General features: G+C 39.5%; 1 protein-coding gene across 1 annotated transcript in view; it reads left to right on the forward strand.

Annotated features, from left to right (window-relative positions):
• The window catches only part of col14a1a (collagen, type XIV, alpha 1a), a 219,102-nt gene that overhangs the window by 70,872 nt on the left and 134,252 nt on the right, over positions 1-13,978 (forward strand). The window contains exons 10-16 of the mRNA XM_057834300.1: positions 2,160-2,311; positions 3,194-3,323; positions 5,395-5,540; positions 5,659-5,788; positions 7,180-7,319; positions 7,548-7,674; positions 12,086-12,225. Coding sequence (XP_057690283.1) covers positions 2,160-2,311; positions 3,194-3,323; positions 5,395-5,540; positions 5,659-5,788; positions 7,180-7,319; positions 7,548-7,674; positions 12,086-12,225 — 965 coding nt within the window. The remainder of the gene's footprint in view (positions 1-2,159; positions 2,312-3,193; positions 3,324-5,394; positions 5,541-5,658; positions 5,789-7,179; positions 7,320-7,547; positions 7,675-12,085; positions 12,226-13,978) is intronic.

The following is a 13,978-nucleotide window of genomic DNA, read 5'->3' on the forward strand; positions in this document are numbered from 1 at the left end:
CTTACCACACATCACAAAGATGCTGAACGAACACGTCACCTCACGGCAGAAATGTGCAACACGAATATGATATAAAAAATGGTCTCCGATTTTGCGAAGATGAGCGGGAGCAACGACTACCTGCCGTTGAACGGCAAAGCTACAGAACGGCCGTGAATATAATAGCTCCAATCTATTGCTGGAACCCTCAAGAATGAAGGATGAATACTGACGTTTATTCATGGACGCACACAGATCAATATTCCCTCGTACGTCTCATTCTCAACAGGTGGCTGTAATTCGCTCGAATGTGCACCTGCACTGGCACACATCAGTCCCAAAACACTTAGCGAGTGTGACTCAAGACCAAAACAGGAAGATCTATGAGCGGTCACCAAGGAAAGGAACACGTAGTGGGAACCTTTCTAACATTTTCTATTCAAAATGCTCTTCGTACATGACTACAATATTCTTCATTCTACATACATTATAAGGCAATAACAAAATGGTAACACACACACACTAAGGAAACTAACTTTAATCAGATTACTGTTTTTTTTTTTTTTTTTAAATGAACGCGTTTGATTACTCATTTCTGAAAGTAATCAGATTACAGTAACAACACTGTGACAATTAGGGATGGGAATCGAACTCCGATTCTGATTCCGAACCAGTTTCTAGTGTTTCGAGGCCTGGACATCACAATGAAAAAGCCTTAACGATCCCTTTAACGATTCCTAAAGACGCGCATTGCATCATTATGTGACTTTACGTGTCTTGTTGTCCAGACGCATCAAACTAGCATGGCGCCAAGAACCACTAGCTCCAAAGTTTGGCTACACTTCATCAGGAAAGAGGGTGAAAATGAAAGGTTACGATGGTTTAGCACGAGCATTGCAACCGTAAACATAACAATGACAGCACGTAGGTTCAAACGCTCGAAAGTGTGTCTTCACTTCACCTGGAAAAATTATGACAAAGCGACTTGCAGTCACTGCAATGTGGAGATAACTGCGTCCTAAGGGAATACGACTGTACTGTCCTCACCAAGACGCTAAGACTCTGTCCTGGCTATACGCGACCTAAACTCCTAAACGAAGATGCAGAAGACGTTGGTATAATATGCTGACTTTATTCAGCCGTCGATATGACACCATCACTTGAAGAGTGAAACTAAAAATAAAAATGAAACAAATCAATTTCGTCCCCAAAAATAAACAGGTTCGCATCAACGTAAATCAGCGATGATTAGCTGCTAATACATTAATAACACAAACGGTTAGCATGCATTCGCTAGCATTAGCACATGATTCAAACCACTCCGCAACTGGATTTAATTGTCTGATCGCAAGTGGAAACACACAACAACAACACAAAAGATGATACATAAAGGCGTTGCCTCTGTAGATATTTTACAAACATTAACAAAGACTAGGCTCGTAGCAGTTTTTCCCTCTCTCACTAACTCGCTCACTCGCTTGGATGCTTTGTAGCTGCACTTCTTCGCGTGTAAGCGCGCTCTTCTTCACGTGTGTGCGTTCTTCTTCGCGTGAGTAAGCGCAAGGGCGCCCCCACTTGAGCGTGAAAGCACACTAAAAACTAAAAGGCATGCATTTCAATATAATGGTAAATAATACACATTAACACATATTGCCAAAGGCAGAACAACAACCTATATGCCAATATATACCAATTAAAAAATATATATATTAGAAAAATGTTTCAGTAAAATGTTACACATTCTTGTGTATTTGCCAATTATTTCCACAGTTAACATTGAGACTTTGGGCCTCTTTTGACCTCGTTGTGAGTTTGTAAGGTTGTGACTTCTGATTAAATAAACTCAATGCCAATCAAACCGTTTGTCCTTCTTTTTCCCCAAATTAGAATCAATAAGAGAATAGATAAAGAATCGAATCGTTAAGCAATATCGATAAGGGAATCGGAGTCGTAAAAATCGTATCAATTCCCATCCATAGTGACAACACTGGTAAAAGCTCATTGAATTTTTTTTTTAGCCTAAGTCGGCAGGAACAGGACAGCCAAATTATGTCTTGTTCCTTTACTCATAATCCTGTATCTTGCTCCTGTAAGAAACAAATTCATGTACAAATAATGATGCTTTCATGTTCTACTCTAATAATTCCACTGATTTAGTGTGTCAAATTTGTCTTTTTCAGAACATCCACCAGAAAGTATTGGACCACCGTCAGACTTGGTGACATCAGAGGTCACAGCTAGGAGCTTTCGAGTTAGATGGCATCACTCCCCTGGAAATGTAGAGAAATACAGAGTGGTCTATTTTCCTGTTAATGGGGGACAACCCCAGGAGGTAAAGTGTCAGTCAGTCTGGTATACATTCCATAAATACGTACTGCAAGTGTCGATGAATCTATGCTTCTATTACTATGGGAAAAGTGAGAATTAGGCCTTTTACTTTTCGAGCATAATTTGCTGTTGTGCTCAAAATTCTTGAATGAGTTCTGTGTTGGAAAATTTGGGAGCCCCAATCTCAATTTCATCCAACAACAACTTTGGGTTGATACAGAACAGAACAAAATCTCATATAAAATATTATTAAATAGGTGGGAATTTCAAAGGTGCTGTGAATAATTTGACGATTTATTCACATTTTAATTATTTTTTTACTCTAGGGTGAAAAGGCTGGATGTCCCAAAAGCGTATTGTGCATACTGTGTTTGCATGCTTAGAAAAGATGTTTTTCCACATATCAGTAAACTATGTTTTTAAGGAACAATGGGCCATGGTTTAAACATATTAACTGATCCATTTATTTTCATGTCATCTTCCCAAAAGTAGATTTTTCAGTCGACAAGGTTAGGCACATTAGGAAGGGCTTTCAGACAGTTTGAGTTTTCTTGCTCCTTTGGACTGAGAAACTCTTCAATCTTATGCTTGCATGATTTAACAGCAACCTATTAGTTCTTCAAGTGAGGAGACGTTACTCGAATAAACTGCTTTTTAGCAGAGTGTATCCAAAATTCGTTCCAAAAGGGCAAAAGGCAGCATTTCATAAGATTTGCCAACATCTGGATCCCAATGAATGAAAAACATTGTTTCCTTCTTCACTCAATCTCATCACTGTGTGTTATTATTTTATTGTCGTGTCCCAACATTCATTTCCCCACTTTTCCTCGACCATCTGCTCCCTGGTCTCAACTGTTTCTCTTCACACCTCTTCTACGCACCACAGTCTGTTGTAGACGGCCGCGACAACTCCGTGGTGTTGCAGCATCTCAACTCACAGACCGAATACCAGCTGTCCGTGTTTGCAGTGAATGAAAACGAGGCCAGTGAACCACTAAGAGGTTATGAAACAACCCGTAAGTGTTTATGCACACGCCTGCTTTTGCGGCAGCCTCATACAAACATGTGACATCACAAGTTTAGTACTGCAATAAACGGTTCATAGGTTTCGTCTCTAGGCAAAGCAAAAGTAAATTATGTTTTACAGTGTGGCGTTCTTTATATACATACAGTGGGGCAAATAAGTATTTAGTCAACCACCAATTGTGCAAGTTCTCCTACTTGAAAAAATTAGAGAGGCCTGTAATTGACAACATGGGTAAACCTCAACCATGAGAGAGAATGTGGGAAAAAAAAAACAGAAAATCACATTGTTTGATTTTTAAAGAACTTATTTCCAAATTAGAGTGAAAAATAAGTATTTGGTCACCTACAAACAAGCAAGATTTCTGGCTGTCAAAGAGGTCTAACTTCTTCTAACAAGGTCTAACGATGTCTAACCTGTTTTAACTCATTATCGGTATAAAAGACACCTGTCCACAACCCTCAGTCAGTCACACTCCAAACTCCATTATGGCCAAGACCAAAGAGCTGTTGAAGGACACCAGAGACAAAATTGTAGAGCTGCACCAGGCTGGGAAGACTGAATCGGCAATAGGTGAAACGCGTGGTGTAAAGAAATCAACTGTGGGAGCAATTATTAGAAAATGGCAGACATACAAGACCACTGATAATCTACTTCTGTCTGGGGCTCCATGCAATATCTCACTCCGTGGTGTCAAAATGATAACAAGAACGGTGAGCAAAAATCCCAGAACCACACTGGGGGACCTAGTGAATGACCTACAGACAGCTGGGACCACAGTAAGAAAGGCTACAATCAGTAACACAATGTGTCGCCAGGGACTCAAATCCTGCACTGCCGGACGTGTCCCCCTGCTGAAGAAAGTGCACGTCCAGGCCCGTCTGCGGTGCGCTAGAGAGCATTTGGATGATCCAGAAGAGGACTGGGAGAATGTGTTATGGTCAGATGAAACCAAAATTGAACTTTTTGGTAGAAACGCAGGTTCTCGTGTTTGGAGGAGAAAGTATACTGAATTGCATCTGAAGAACACCATACCCACTGTGAAGCATGGGGGTGGAAACATCATGCTTTGGGGCTGTTTTTCTGCAAAGGGACCAGGACGACTGATCTGTGTAAAGGAAAGAATGAATGGGGCCATGTACCGATAGATTTTGAGTGAAAATCTCCTTCCATCAGCAAGGGCATTGAAGATGAGACGTGGCTGGGTCTTTCAGCATGACAATGATCCCAAACACACAAAGGAGTGGCTTCGTAAGAAGCATTTCAAGGTCCTGCAGTGGCCTAGCCAGTCTCCAGATCTCAACCCCATAGAAAATCTGCGGAGGGAGTTGAAAGTCCATGTTGCCCAACGACAGCCCCAAAACATCACTGCCCTAGGGAAGATCTGCATGGAGGAATGGGCCACAATACCAGCAAAAGTGTGTGAAAAGCTTGTGAAGAGTTACAGAAAACGTTTGGCCTCTGTTATTGCCAACAAAGGGTACATAACAAACTATTTAGATGAACTTTTGGTATTGACCTAATACTTATTTTCCACCATGATTTGCAAATAAATTCTTTAAAAATCAAACAATGTGATTGTCTGTTTTTTTCCCACATTCTGTCTCTCATGGTTGAGGTTTACCCATGTTGACAATTACAGGCCTCTCCAATATTTTCAAATGAGAGAACTTGCACAATTAGTGGTTGACTAAATACTTATTTGCCCCACTGTATGTCTTTCTGGTTCTGCTTTGTGAAACACAATACAAACAAGTGATTAATTGTATTCATACAGGACAGTATTAAGCAAATCAGATGTCAACTAGTAAAAATTGCAAAATAAACCTTGCATATTTTACATGATATGCTTACAACAGCCAACTATGTTGTTGAAACACCTTTTGATGAGGTCATTCTTTTTGTGGGCAATTAAAAGTTATTGTTTTTTAGTGCCAAATGCAGTTGCCTAACTTGCCTTTGCTAGTTGCAACTCAGCACAGTCATATCTTACATTTGCAGTATTTGTTATATTTTTTTTGTTCTTGCTGTTTTACACTGTGTGTGGTCCTATGCATTTGCAGTGGCTCTTCCCACTGTGACAGGCCTCCAGCTGTTAGAGGTGACTCACAACAGCATGAAAGCAAGATGGGACAGTGTGAAGGGGGCGTCAGGATACATGTTGCTTTATGCACCACTCACAGATAACGGAGACTTGGGCGAGAAAGAGGTAATGTTTAAAACAAATGTGAAGCAAAAAAATGTTTGCATTGTAAAAAAAAACATTTTCAATCACACGAAGACCAGTTTTATGATTTTTGTTGAATTTGTCTTTGTTTTGCTTGCAGATCAAAGTGTCAAAAGCAGTGAAGGAGCTGAATCTCGATGGTCTGAGCCCCCACACTGAGTATACTGTCACTGTTTATGCTATGTACGGAGATGAGGCCAGCGACCCTATTACAAACCAGGAAACGACCTGTAAGTGTTACATACCATACACTGTAGTCCTCCTCATGGGATTATAAATAAAATAATGATTTATGTATGACACACTCATCCGTTACATAATACCTGTCCAACTGAGTCCACCAAAATGGACTTAATTTTCTTTGTACAGGCTAACATTTTGAGATTTTATTGGATAACATCAAACTATAGCAGTATCTATTCATTAGGGGTGTGCCATCTAAGCAACCCCACGATTTGATTCGATTTTGATTTAGGGTGCTACGATTCGATTATTGAACGATCTTCACGGTAGATTCGATTATCATGATTTGGGATGCATCTTTCCCTCCTACCTTTCATGATTTGTTTTTTTCTTACTTTGCGGCTAATTCCATACTTTTAAGCAACGTATATCTGCCAATATTAATTAATTAAAGCAGCCAAATAAATTTATGTCCGTTACGTTTTATTTCCAATCGCCTAATGATTCAGCAGGAACAATGGAAACATGCCTATACAACACAAAGCTGACCTTAAGCTGCTTTTTTTAACAAGAAGGTGCAAAAACATTAGCTGTTTCAAAGGCAGTACTTATTTCTCTCAACAATACAATAACATTTACGCTGGTAATGAATTCCACGTTTTCTGGAAACAAACATGTGCCTTTAGAAATAAAACTTCTTTTAACCAAAATACTGTGTTTTCACAGATTTCTATACTATTTCGCATGTTTGTAGTGTTACCACTTTACTGGTTTTACACATTCTGTATCTAGAGTAACTTTTGTACACCACCAAACAATGCACAAATGGACATGGAAATACACGTTAGCAAATTCGCTAATTAGAATAGCGCTCAGCGCTAACTGGTAACATCTCAAAAACAACAACAATAGAGGTTAAACGGTACATGAGGGTTCGTGTACTCACCTCTTATAGACACACACGGGACTTAGCAACATACTAGGGACATTTTCCATTCAATACTTGAACCTACTCCTGGACAACTGAAAGGCAAGGAGCAGCGAACCATCTCTCCTCCCCTCTCGCTCTGAAAAATAACTTGCACACGGAAGAGGTGCTTGACTGTCTCAAACACAAATTCATTTTTGAGTCTTTATGTACAGGAGCAAATCTCTCGCTCTGTAACTTCGGCTCCAGCCATCCTCACCTTGTGCGTCCCTTAAGGTGTCCGGGCGGCAGACGACGTGTCTTGAATTTCGTTCGGCTATCAGCGGCTTTCATTAAGTTATTAGAGAAAAATCATCATTGTTAACATTTATGTATTGTAATCGAATCGTCATGTGTCCAATCTCGATGAATCTAATAATCGATGTATTGTCACGCTGCTACTATTCAAATGTCCAGTGAGTGTATTGTCAACATATTCATTTATTCGCCATTGTCACTCTCTCTGGTCAGTACCACTGAGCGCACCTAGGAACCTCCAGTTCTCTGACATCACTCACAACTCGGCACGCATCAGCTGGGACCCAGCTGCCAGTGGAGTTACTGGTTATCGAATCATGTGGGTTAAGTCAGATGGGCGAGTCACTGAGGAGGTGTGTGTGTCAAAGTTGTCCTTATTCTGCTTAGTTTATACCTGTAATTTTTAAAGAATATTACTAAAATTATTATTTTTGCACTTTAATACTGGTAGAAATTATGTAACTACAGCATATAAAGCAGCACATCACTACTAGTTCTTTAAAAATCTTCCTTGACAAAATCTACCGGAGCAAGCAGAATTGGTATTTAAGGTTTAATCACGGAGCTTGGATGTTTTTCAGGTGGAAGTTGGTCCCGTGAGTTCTTATGACCTCAGTGGACTGACATCCCTGATGGAGTACTCAGTGGCTCTATTTGCTCTTTATGATGAAGGCCAATCAGATCCACTCACTGATGGATTCACTACAAGTAAGGCTTTTTTTGTTGTTGTTGTTTAAAATTGCCTGTTGCGTTTATTTGTGGTTATGAGTGGACAACTGTGAGCACTACAACTGGCTTTTCTCATCAGCCATCAACATCAAAAACATACATTGTCATAGCAACAGGGCTCACTGATTTTAGAAAATGATCAAACTTTTTCCTGAAGACATTGCATTAGATAGTGCCCTTCAGTGTTGTTTTTGGCAGGCCTTTTAATTTTTGTCTTAGTATTAGTCTTTTGGATGATAATAGTTATTAGTGTTCGTCATATTTTAGTCATCTCAAAATGTGTTTGTTTTCCTCTAGTTTTTGTTCACGAAAACTCAAGACTAATTTGTAAAATTTTAAAAAATTACTTCAAAAACAAATCAATAAAGGTTTCCAACTTTTTCAAATTAACATTGACAAATGAGCACATATTGTAGCGTCTACAAGGACAACGCCAACTTGGTGATTATACACGCTCAGCAGGAAAATAGTACATTATTTTCAATTAATCATAGCCACCTGGACGCTTGCCTGGTACACCAGACTCACCGCTGTTCCAGCTATTGAGTCTGGCCACCATTCAGCGGATACAATTTCCAGGGCGGAACAAGCCACAGCAAACAGACAGCGGAGTGGACCAATCAGCGACGTGACGTTAGTAAAACGACGAGCGCAGGACGAGGGACTTGCGCGCGGACGTGAACATACGAGGAGAGCGGAGTTTATTCAACATGGCTAGCGCAAGACAGACTGTTGTCAATGACTCGTGTCGATGTGTTTTTGGTATTTTAAAACTGATTTTACCGTGGATTGGAACATATTCTCGGCTCTCCTGTTCACCATCTGTGTTGTTGTGGAGACGACTTCCGACGCGCAAGAGTGACGTTGCTCGTTAAGAACACATCACGCAAATAAACGAATCTGATTTGTCGATTGATTTTGTACCTGCTCGAGAGGCCGTTAATGGGCTGGTTCCCAGACTTTTCTCTCAGTGTTTGAAAAATACAGGGAGAACAGTCTGGCCGAGCCAGGCAACCTGGACGCCACGAACTGTTTTTAAAAAAATGCGGATGCTATGCTAACGCTTTGAGTTACATTTAAAGGCTAAAGCAACATTGCATATTCTCTCTGGCCAAAAAAACAAACAAATCTTTCTGGGTGTGCAAGCCTGCATAGAGGCTGGAGACGACAAACTGGTGAGCTGGGAAAGGGTCATGGCAGCCCGTCATGAGTGACACAACCAGACACCGCTATGATGCAGGCTAACTATACATTAAATGTCACACATTGTGAACATGTTACACAAACTATTGAGCATTTTTGTCTTGTTCTTGCCTAATCAGATGAAAAAGTGTTTGTTGACGAAATATTTTCGTTATCGTCATTGCTGACGGAAACAACACTGGTGCCCTTATTATAAAAAATTTGCACATTCTGTGGTTGAACCCCCCCCAACAACCGTATGTTCCTTCATGGCTGTGGATGATATGTTGCTTTTTAAAACTTCGGGAAGGCCCAGGAGCTATTTTTGGGTGGTCGTGCCTAATTAAAATCAAACATGTTTGGTTGATTCACCTGTCACTCTCCAAAGTCAACAGAGCGTTTTTATCTCGTCACAGTATTGAAACAGAACTTTGATGGCCAGCTTCTGGATGTGTAGACACACAAGAGTTGATGTACTTATTAAATTAAAATGAAGTCTAAAATTCTTAACTCATTCCCTGCCATTGATAGCGTTATACTGTACATCAGATTCATTTAAACTGGGAGGATTGGCTGTGAATCCTCATCTTTCAATGCAACTGACGGTGCTAGATGTCCAAAAGTCGTTGCCAGCCCTCCCAGTCAAATTGAATGTAACGTGTAGCACCGTCAAAGGCAGCCAACAAGTTCATAATAATAAGTAGTATGGGCGTGCAAAATTTCCGATTCTTAGATTATTCGCGATTCGACCTTGGAAGATTCGAGAACGATTCACAAACATCCAAATTCCGATTATTGAGTTATACCAGGTAAAGCGGATCTAAAACACAGTCAGCGCGGTCTTCGGGATGCAATGAGGAACGGACCGAGAGTAAATATCATGTTCAACACATGCCGCTAGATAGAAAAAAAAACAATAATACCTGACTGCGGCCGACAGCCGCTGCAAACAACGCCCAGTTGCTAGTTGTTACAAACATATGGGCACAATAATGCTACGGTAGATATCATATATATGTAGAACTAGATGCGAAATGACAGACGACGGCGGCGTTAGAATATGTATAGAGAACTAGATGCGAAATGACAGACTTGCTGGCGTTAGTAAACAGCAGCCATCTTAAAGCAGTAGACTTCTCTGGAAGGCCCTGTTGTAGCGAACCTATTATTAATTACCTTTTTATCTAAAATACTCCTAAATTGGCAAAATCTTGACTTGTATCTATCTTTAAATAATGAAACTGTTTTAAAACTTTCACATGTCGAAAGTAGACAGAAGGGAAATTATGGAATAACGTGAGCAATTTTAACAACTTTAACGGTTGATTCACAACATTTAATTGAATGTAGTTTAAAGCGTCTGATACAGAATGGATACTTGAGTATTTTATTTACTGTTTTTAACTGTTAACTTGATACTGAAATAGTAGTTTGGTTTAGCCTAAGAGGATTTTTGAACAGTTTTGGAACTAATGTACTAATGTATTACTCATTTTATATAAAAGTATAATACCTTTGTACTGAACCAGAATTTTTTTTGTCATTTTCTGAAGGTTGAGAAGTCTCAGAGGATTCCACACTTGTAGATATTCTGCTTTACTTGCTCATCAAGCGTGTTTCTCTTATTTTTTTATTGGGATCATAGACCAGTACCAATTTGCAAGCAGAAGTACATAAATGTTCTCTTCATTTTGTGATAAGAATCGGTTGTTTTTCATTACCTGAGGCAATCTCAATTAATTATTAGTTTCCATGAAAGGGTGTATCAATACTGTTCAAAGGTGAGACATTTTCTTTCAGTGCCAAACTGTGTTGAATTTTATTGCCCTCTCTGCTTCCTCTGAAATGTTGGCAGTATGCCCACCTCATTTACACCTCAGCTTAATAGCCCCGGCACATTAAAAGGTCATTTCCCTGTCCCTGACTATTCAATCATACTAACGGTTATTGATTGGTCGAAATATCCCTTAAGCAACAAGCGACAAGACTGCCTTGCTGAGTCAGTTGAACGAAATGGACTTGTGGAGAAAAAACTACTGAAGTCCTTAGTTGTGAACATGAGAATGTTTTTCTTATCAGTTAGTTCAGTGAAGCAAAGGCCTTGCAGGTTCTTTATGATGGGAGCTTAAATACACAAATATCATTTGCAACATGTATGACAAAAAAAACATTCAAATGTTTCAAATGCTTATGGCGGAAAACACAGACAAGACTGAAAAAGCAGTTTCTGCTCTTGCACTCCTCTTGAAAAGAAACTTCTGTATTTTAAGCCAAAACAACTGTTGTGTTTGATAGAACAATATGTCCTTATGCTGCCATAGCAGATTCGTGGCGCATTAAGCCCCTGAACTTTTTTTAATCTGCCTGTTTTACCCTGGGAACCCCCGTTTACAGATTTTGTTCCAACCCAGCCATGAAAACAAGTAAAATAATTATATTTATTATTCAAAATGTCTTTCATTTTTAGCTTAGAATCATTAATTGATGTCTAATATTTTGTTTAAAAAAAAAAAAAAACACTTAAAAAAATTATTCACTCGCATATTTTAAACTCTTAAACAAATTACGTCACAATGAAAAAAAAATGGCGTCTGTAAAAGTCACGTATATATACCTTATAACGATCGCTAAATTGTATTTTTTTTGTTACTTTCGCATTTTCCCTGATATGTTAAATGATAAATAATCGATACAAAGAAAGAAAATTTGAAAAAAACATTCAAAAGGGTAAATATATGAAAAAGTAAATCTCGACCACTTCTTGATGTTTGCGATTTCTGCATCGCGACCCTTGTTATATTACCATGTTTCACCCATAAAATCCCCCAAAAATCCAGCTGTGGCCATTCACAGCTGTGTCTTGACACTCAGTGATACATTCGACATTGAGTTTTTGGATCGAAACAAGGTAAGTTTGTGAAAATATCTCGTTAAAGTCATTGCATCTGTAATTCTGCTCTTGCGTGCTCTCACCTCCAGGTAGGGTTTTGCTGTTAATTTATTTATTTATTTATTTATTTATTTTTTAATGCCCTCCTGTTCAAATTTTTTTTCCCCAGAAAATTGAGATTTTAGGAACAATGATGTATCACACATGCATATAGGACAATTTTGAATTTGGCCAAATTGGGGGCTCAGAGCGGAACTTCAAGTCAACTGGGTATTTTCCACCTTATGTAAAAGAATAAATGTAAGCTTTATCCCGCAGCTCCTGTTCCAGGTCCTCTTCATTTCCGTTCCAGTGATGTCAGTTCAGACAGCTTTCAGGTCAGCTGGGATCACTCATCAGATGACATCATCGTCTATAGACTCTCCTGGGCACCGCTCACAGGTGGCAACACAAAGGAGGTTAGCACAGTACCAGTAATGAGCACTTTTTACTTGGCTTCCACTATATTGCAGCAGTTGAGGTTGACTTTGAAGTGTTTAAACTGAAAACAATGAACGCGTTAAACATGAATAGGCTTTTTAAAGCCAGTTTTTGTGCTGCTCTCTTCTCATCAATTTGAAAAATATTACATGAGTGAAAATTTAATTTAGAGCCAAACATTGTTATCCTTTTGGGTGTCACAATTGTTCAATAAGACAGCAGTCTACTTATGGCTGTGTGTGCCCTGATAAAGTGGAACGCGTGCTGCATGGACCTAACTGCTCCACTAGAGCTGGTAAAAGCCCAGACATGACTGAGTATAAATAAAGGCTGAATGGACCCAGAAATGAATGGCTTGGGTGTTTTATTACACTGATCTAGGCTTTGGTGAGAACTGGGAGGCGGCGATAGAGCGCCTAATGTCTGTAAAATCTATGTGTGTGTCTGTGTATGTGCGTGCGTGTGCCATTGCTGAGAGTGATCAGTGCTGGAAATAACACTCTTGGGAGTTAGAGAGGTAGGCTGGAAACACAGATAGCGAGCAAGCTGTCTCTCATTCACTCAGCAAACATGCACCAACACTGTTGGTCCAACACTCAGGGACACAGTTGAGAAGAGGAACAGACACTCCACCACCACCCGGACCCCAGTGTGCTCTCTATCCCCGACACGCTTTTACAGCCATTAAAACGATTCAATTCTTTGTAAATTCAAAACATTTTTTCCCGAGTTGCTCTGGAATGCATCACGCATAGTCGCCTCACAGAAGATCAATCACACAGACAGCAAATGAGACAAACATATGGTACCTGCTGATCATGGCAGGACTGAAAACAACATTGTACTAGACAATGTATGACTGGTTTACAAGCAAATAATAAGTTTTACTGTTAATATTATTATTAGTAGTAGTGGTAAATTGTAGCTCAGATATTTTTTGTTGCTGTGGGAGGAGTGTGAATAAGATTAATTAACCACACAATGTTATTTATCAATCCTGAGACAAATTGCCAAGGCTGATTTTGCATCTTTAAAGGAAGGTGCATAACAGCATGATAAGTGGTGCGACTGTGGTGCAGGCTAAATTAAATACAATGACGACAAAGGGAACTTTTCCACACATGTAAATATTACATTTACAGCTGAACCTCGACATACGATAATTTTGACACACGATCTTTTCGACATCCGATGTAAAATTTTACTCGCCATTTGTTTCTACATCCGACAACATGCTTGAAATACGACGATTCATGACAGCGCCACAGTTTCTTTTCTTTCTCACATTTATTGTAATAAAAAGTCTGATCGGAATAAAAATGCTTCATATACACACCACATTCCGAAACAGTGGTACCTCGACATGCAATCGCTTCGACACACAATCTTTTCGACATCCGACCTAAAATTTAGGTAGCCATTTGTTTCTACATCAGACGACATGCTTGAAATACGACGATTTATGACAGTTTGTTTTCCCATAAGACGGACGCACGGCTGATTTTCATATGAGAGAAATCAAAATGGGTTCGAAGAATGTTAGTGCAGGTGGTGAAAAAAAAGGAAAAAGGTGATGCTTACCATTGAAATGAAGATGAAAATGATAGAAAAATATGAGCGTGGTGTGGCATCCGTGAACTGGCTCGACAATATGGCTGTAGAATGTCTACTCTCAACGGTCCTCTTCCGACCTCCGTTCGCCAGTCTTTTTAAGTTAAGGTTTATAATTGT

This window comes from Corythoichthys intestinalis, chromosome 4 (assembly GCF_030265065.1).
Source record: "Corythoichthys intestinalis isolate RoL2023-P3 chromosome 4, ASM3026506v1, whole genome shotgun sequence".
In the NCBI taxonomy this organism is placed as follows: Eukaryota; Metazoa; Chordata; class Actinopteri; order Syngnathiformes; family Syngnathidae; genus Corythoichthys; species Corythoichthys intestinalis.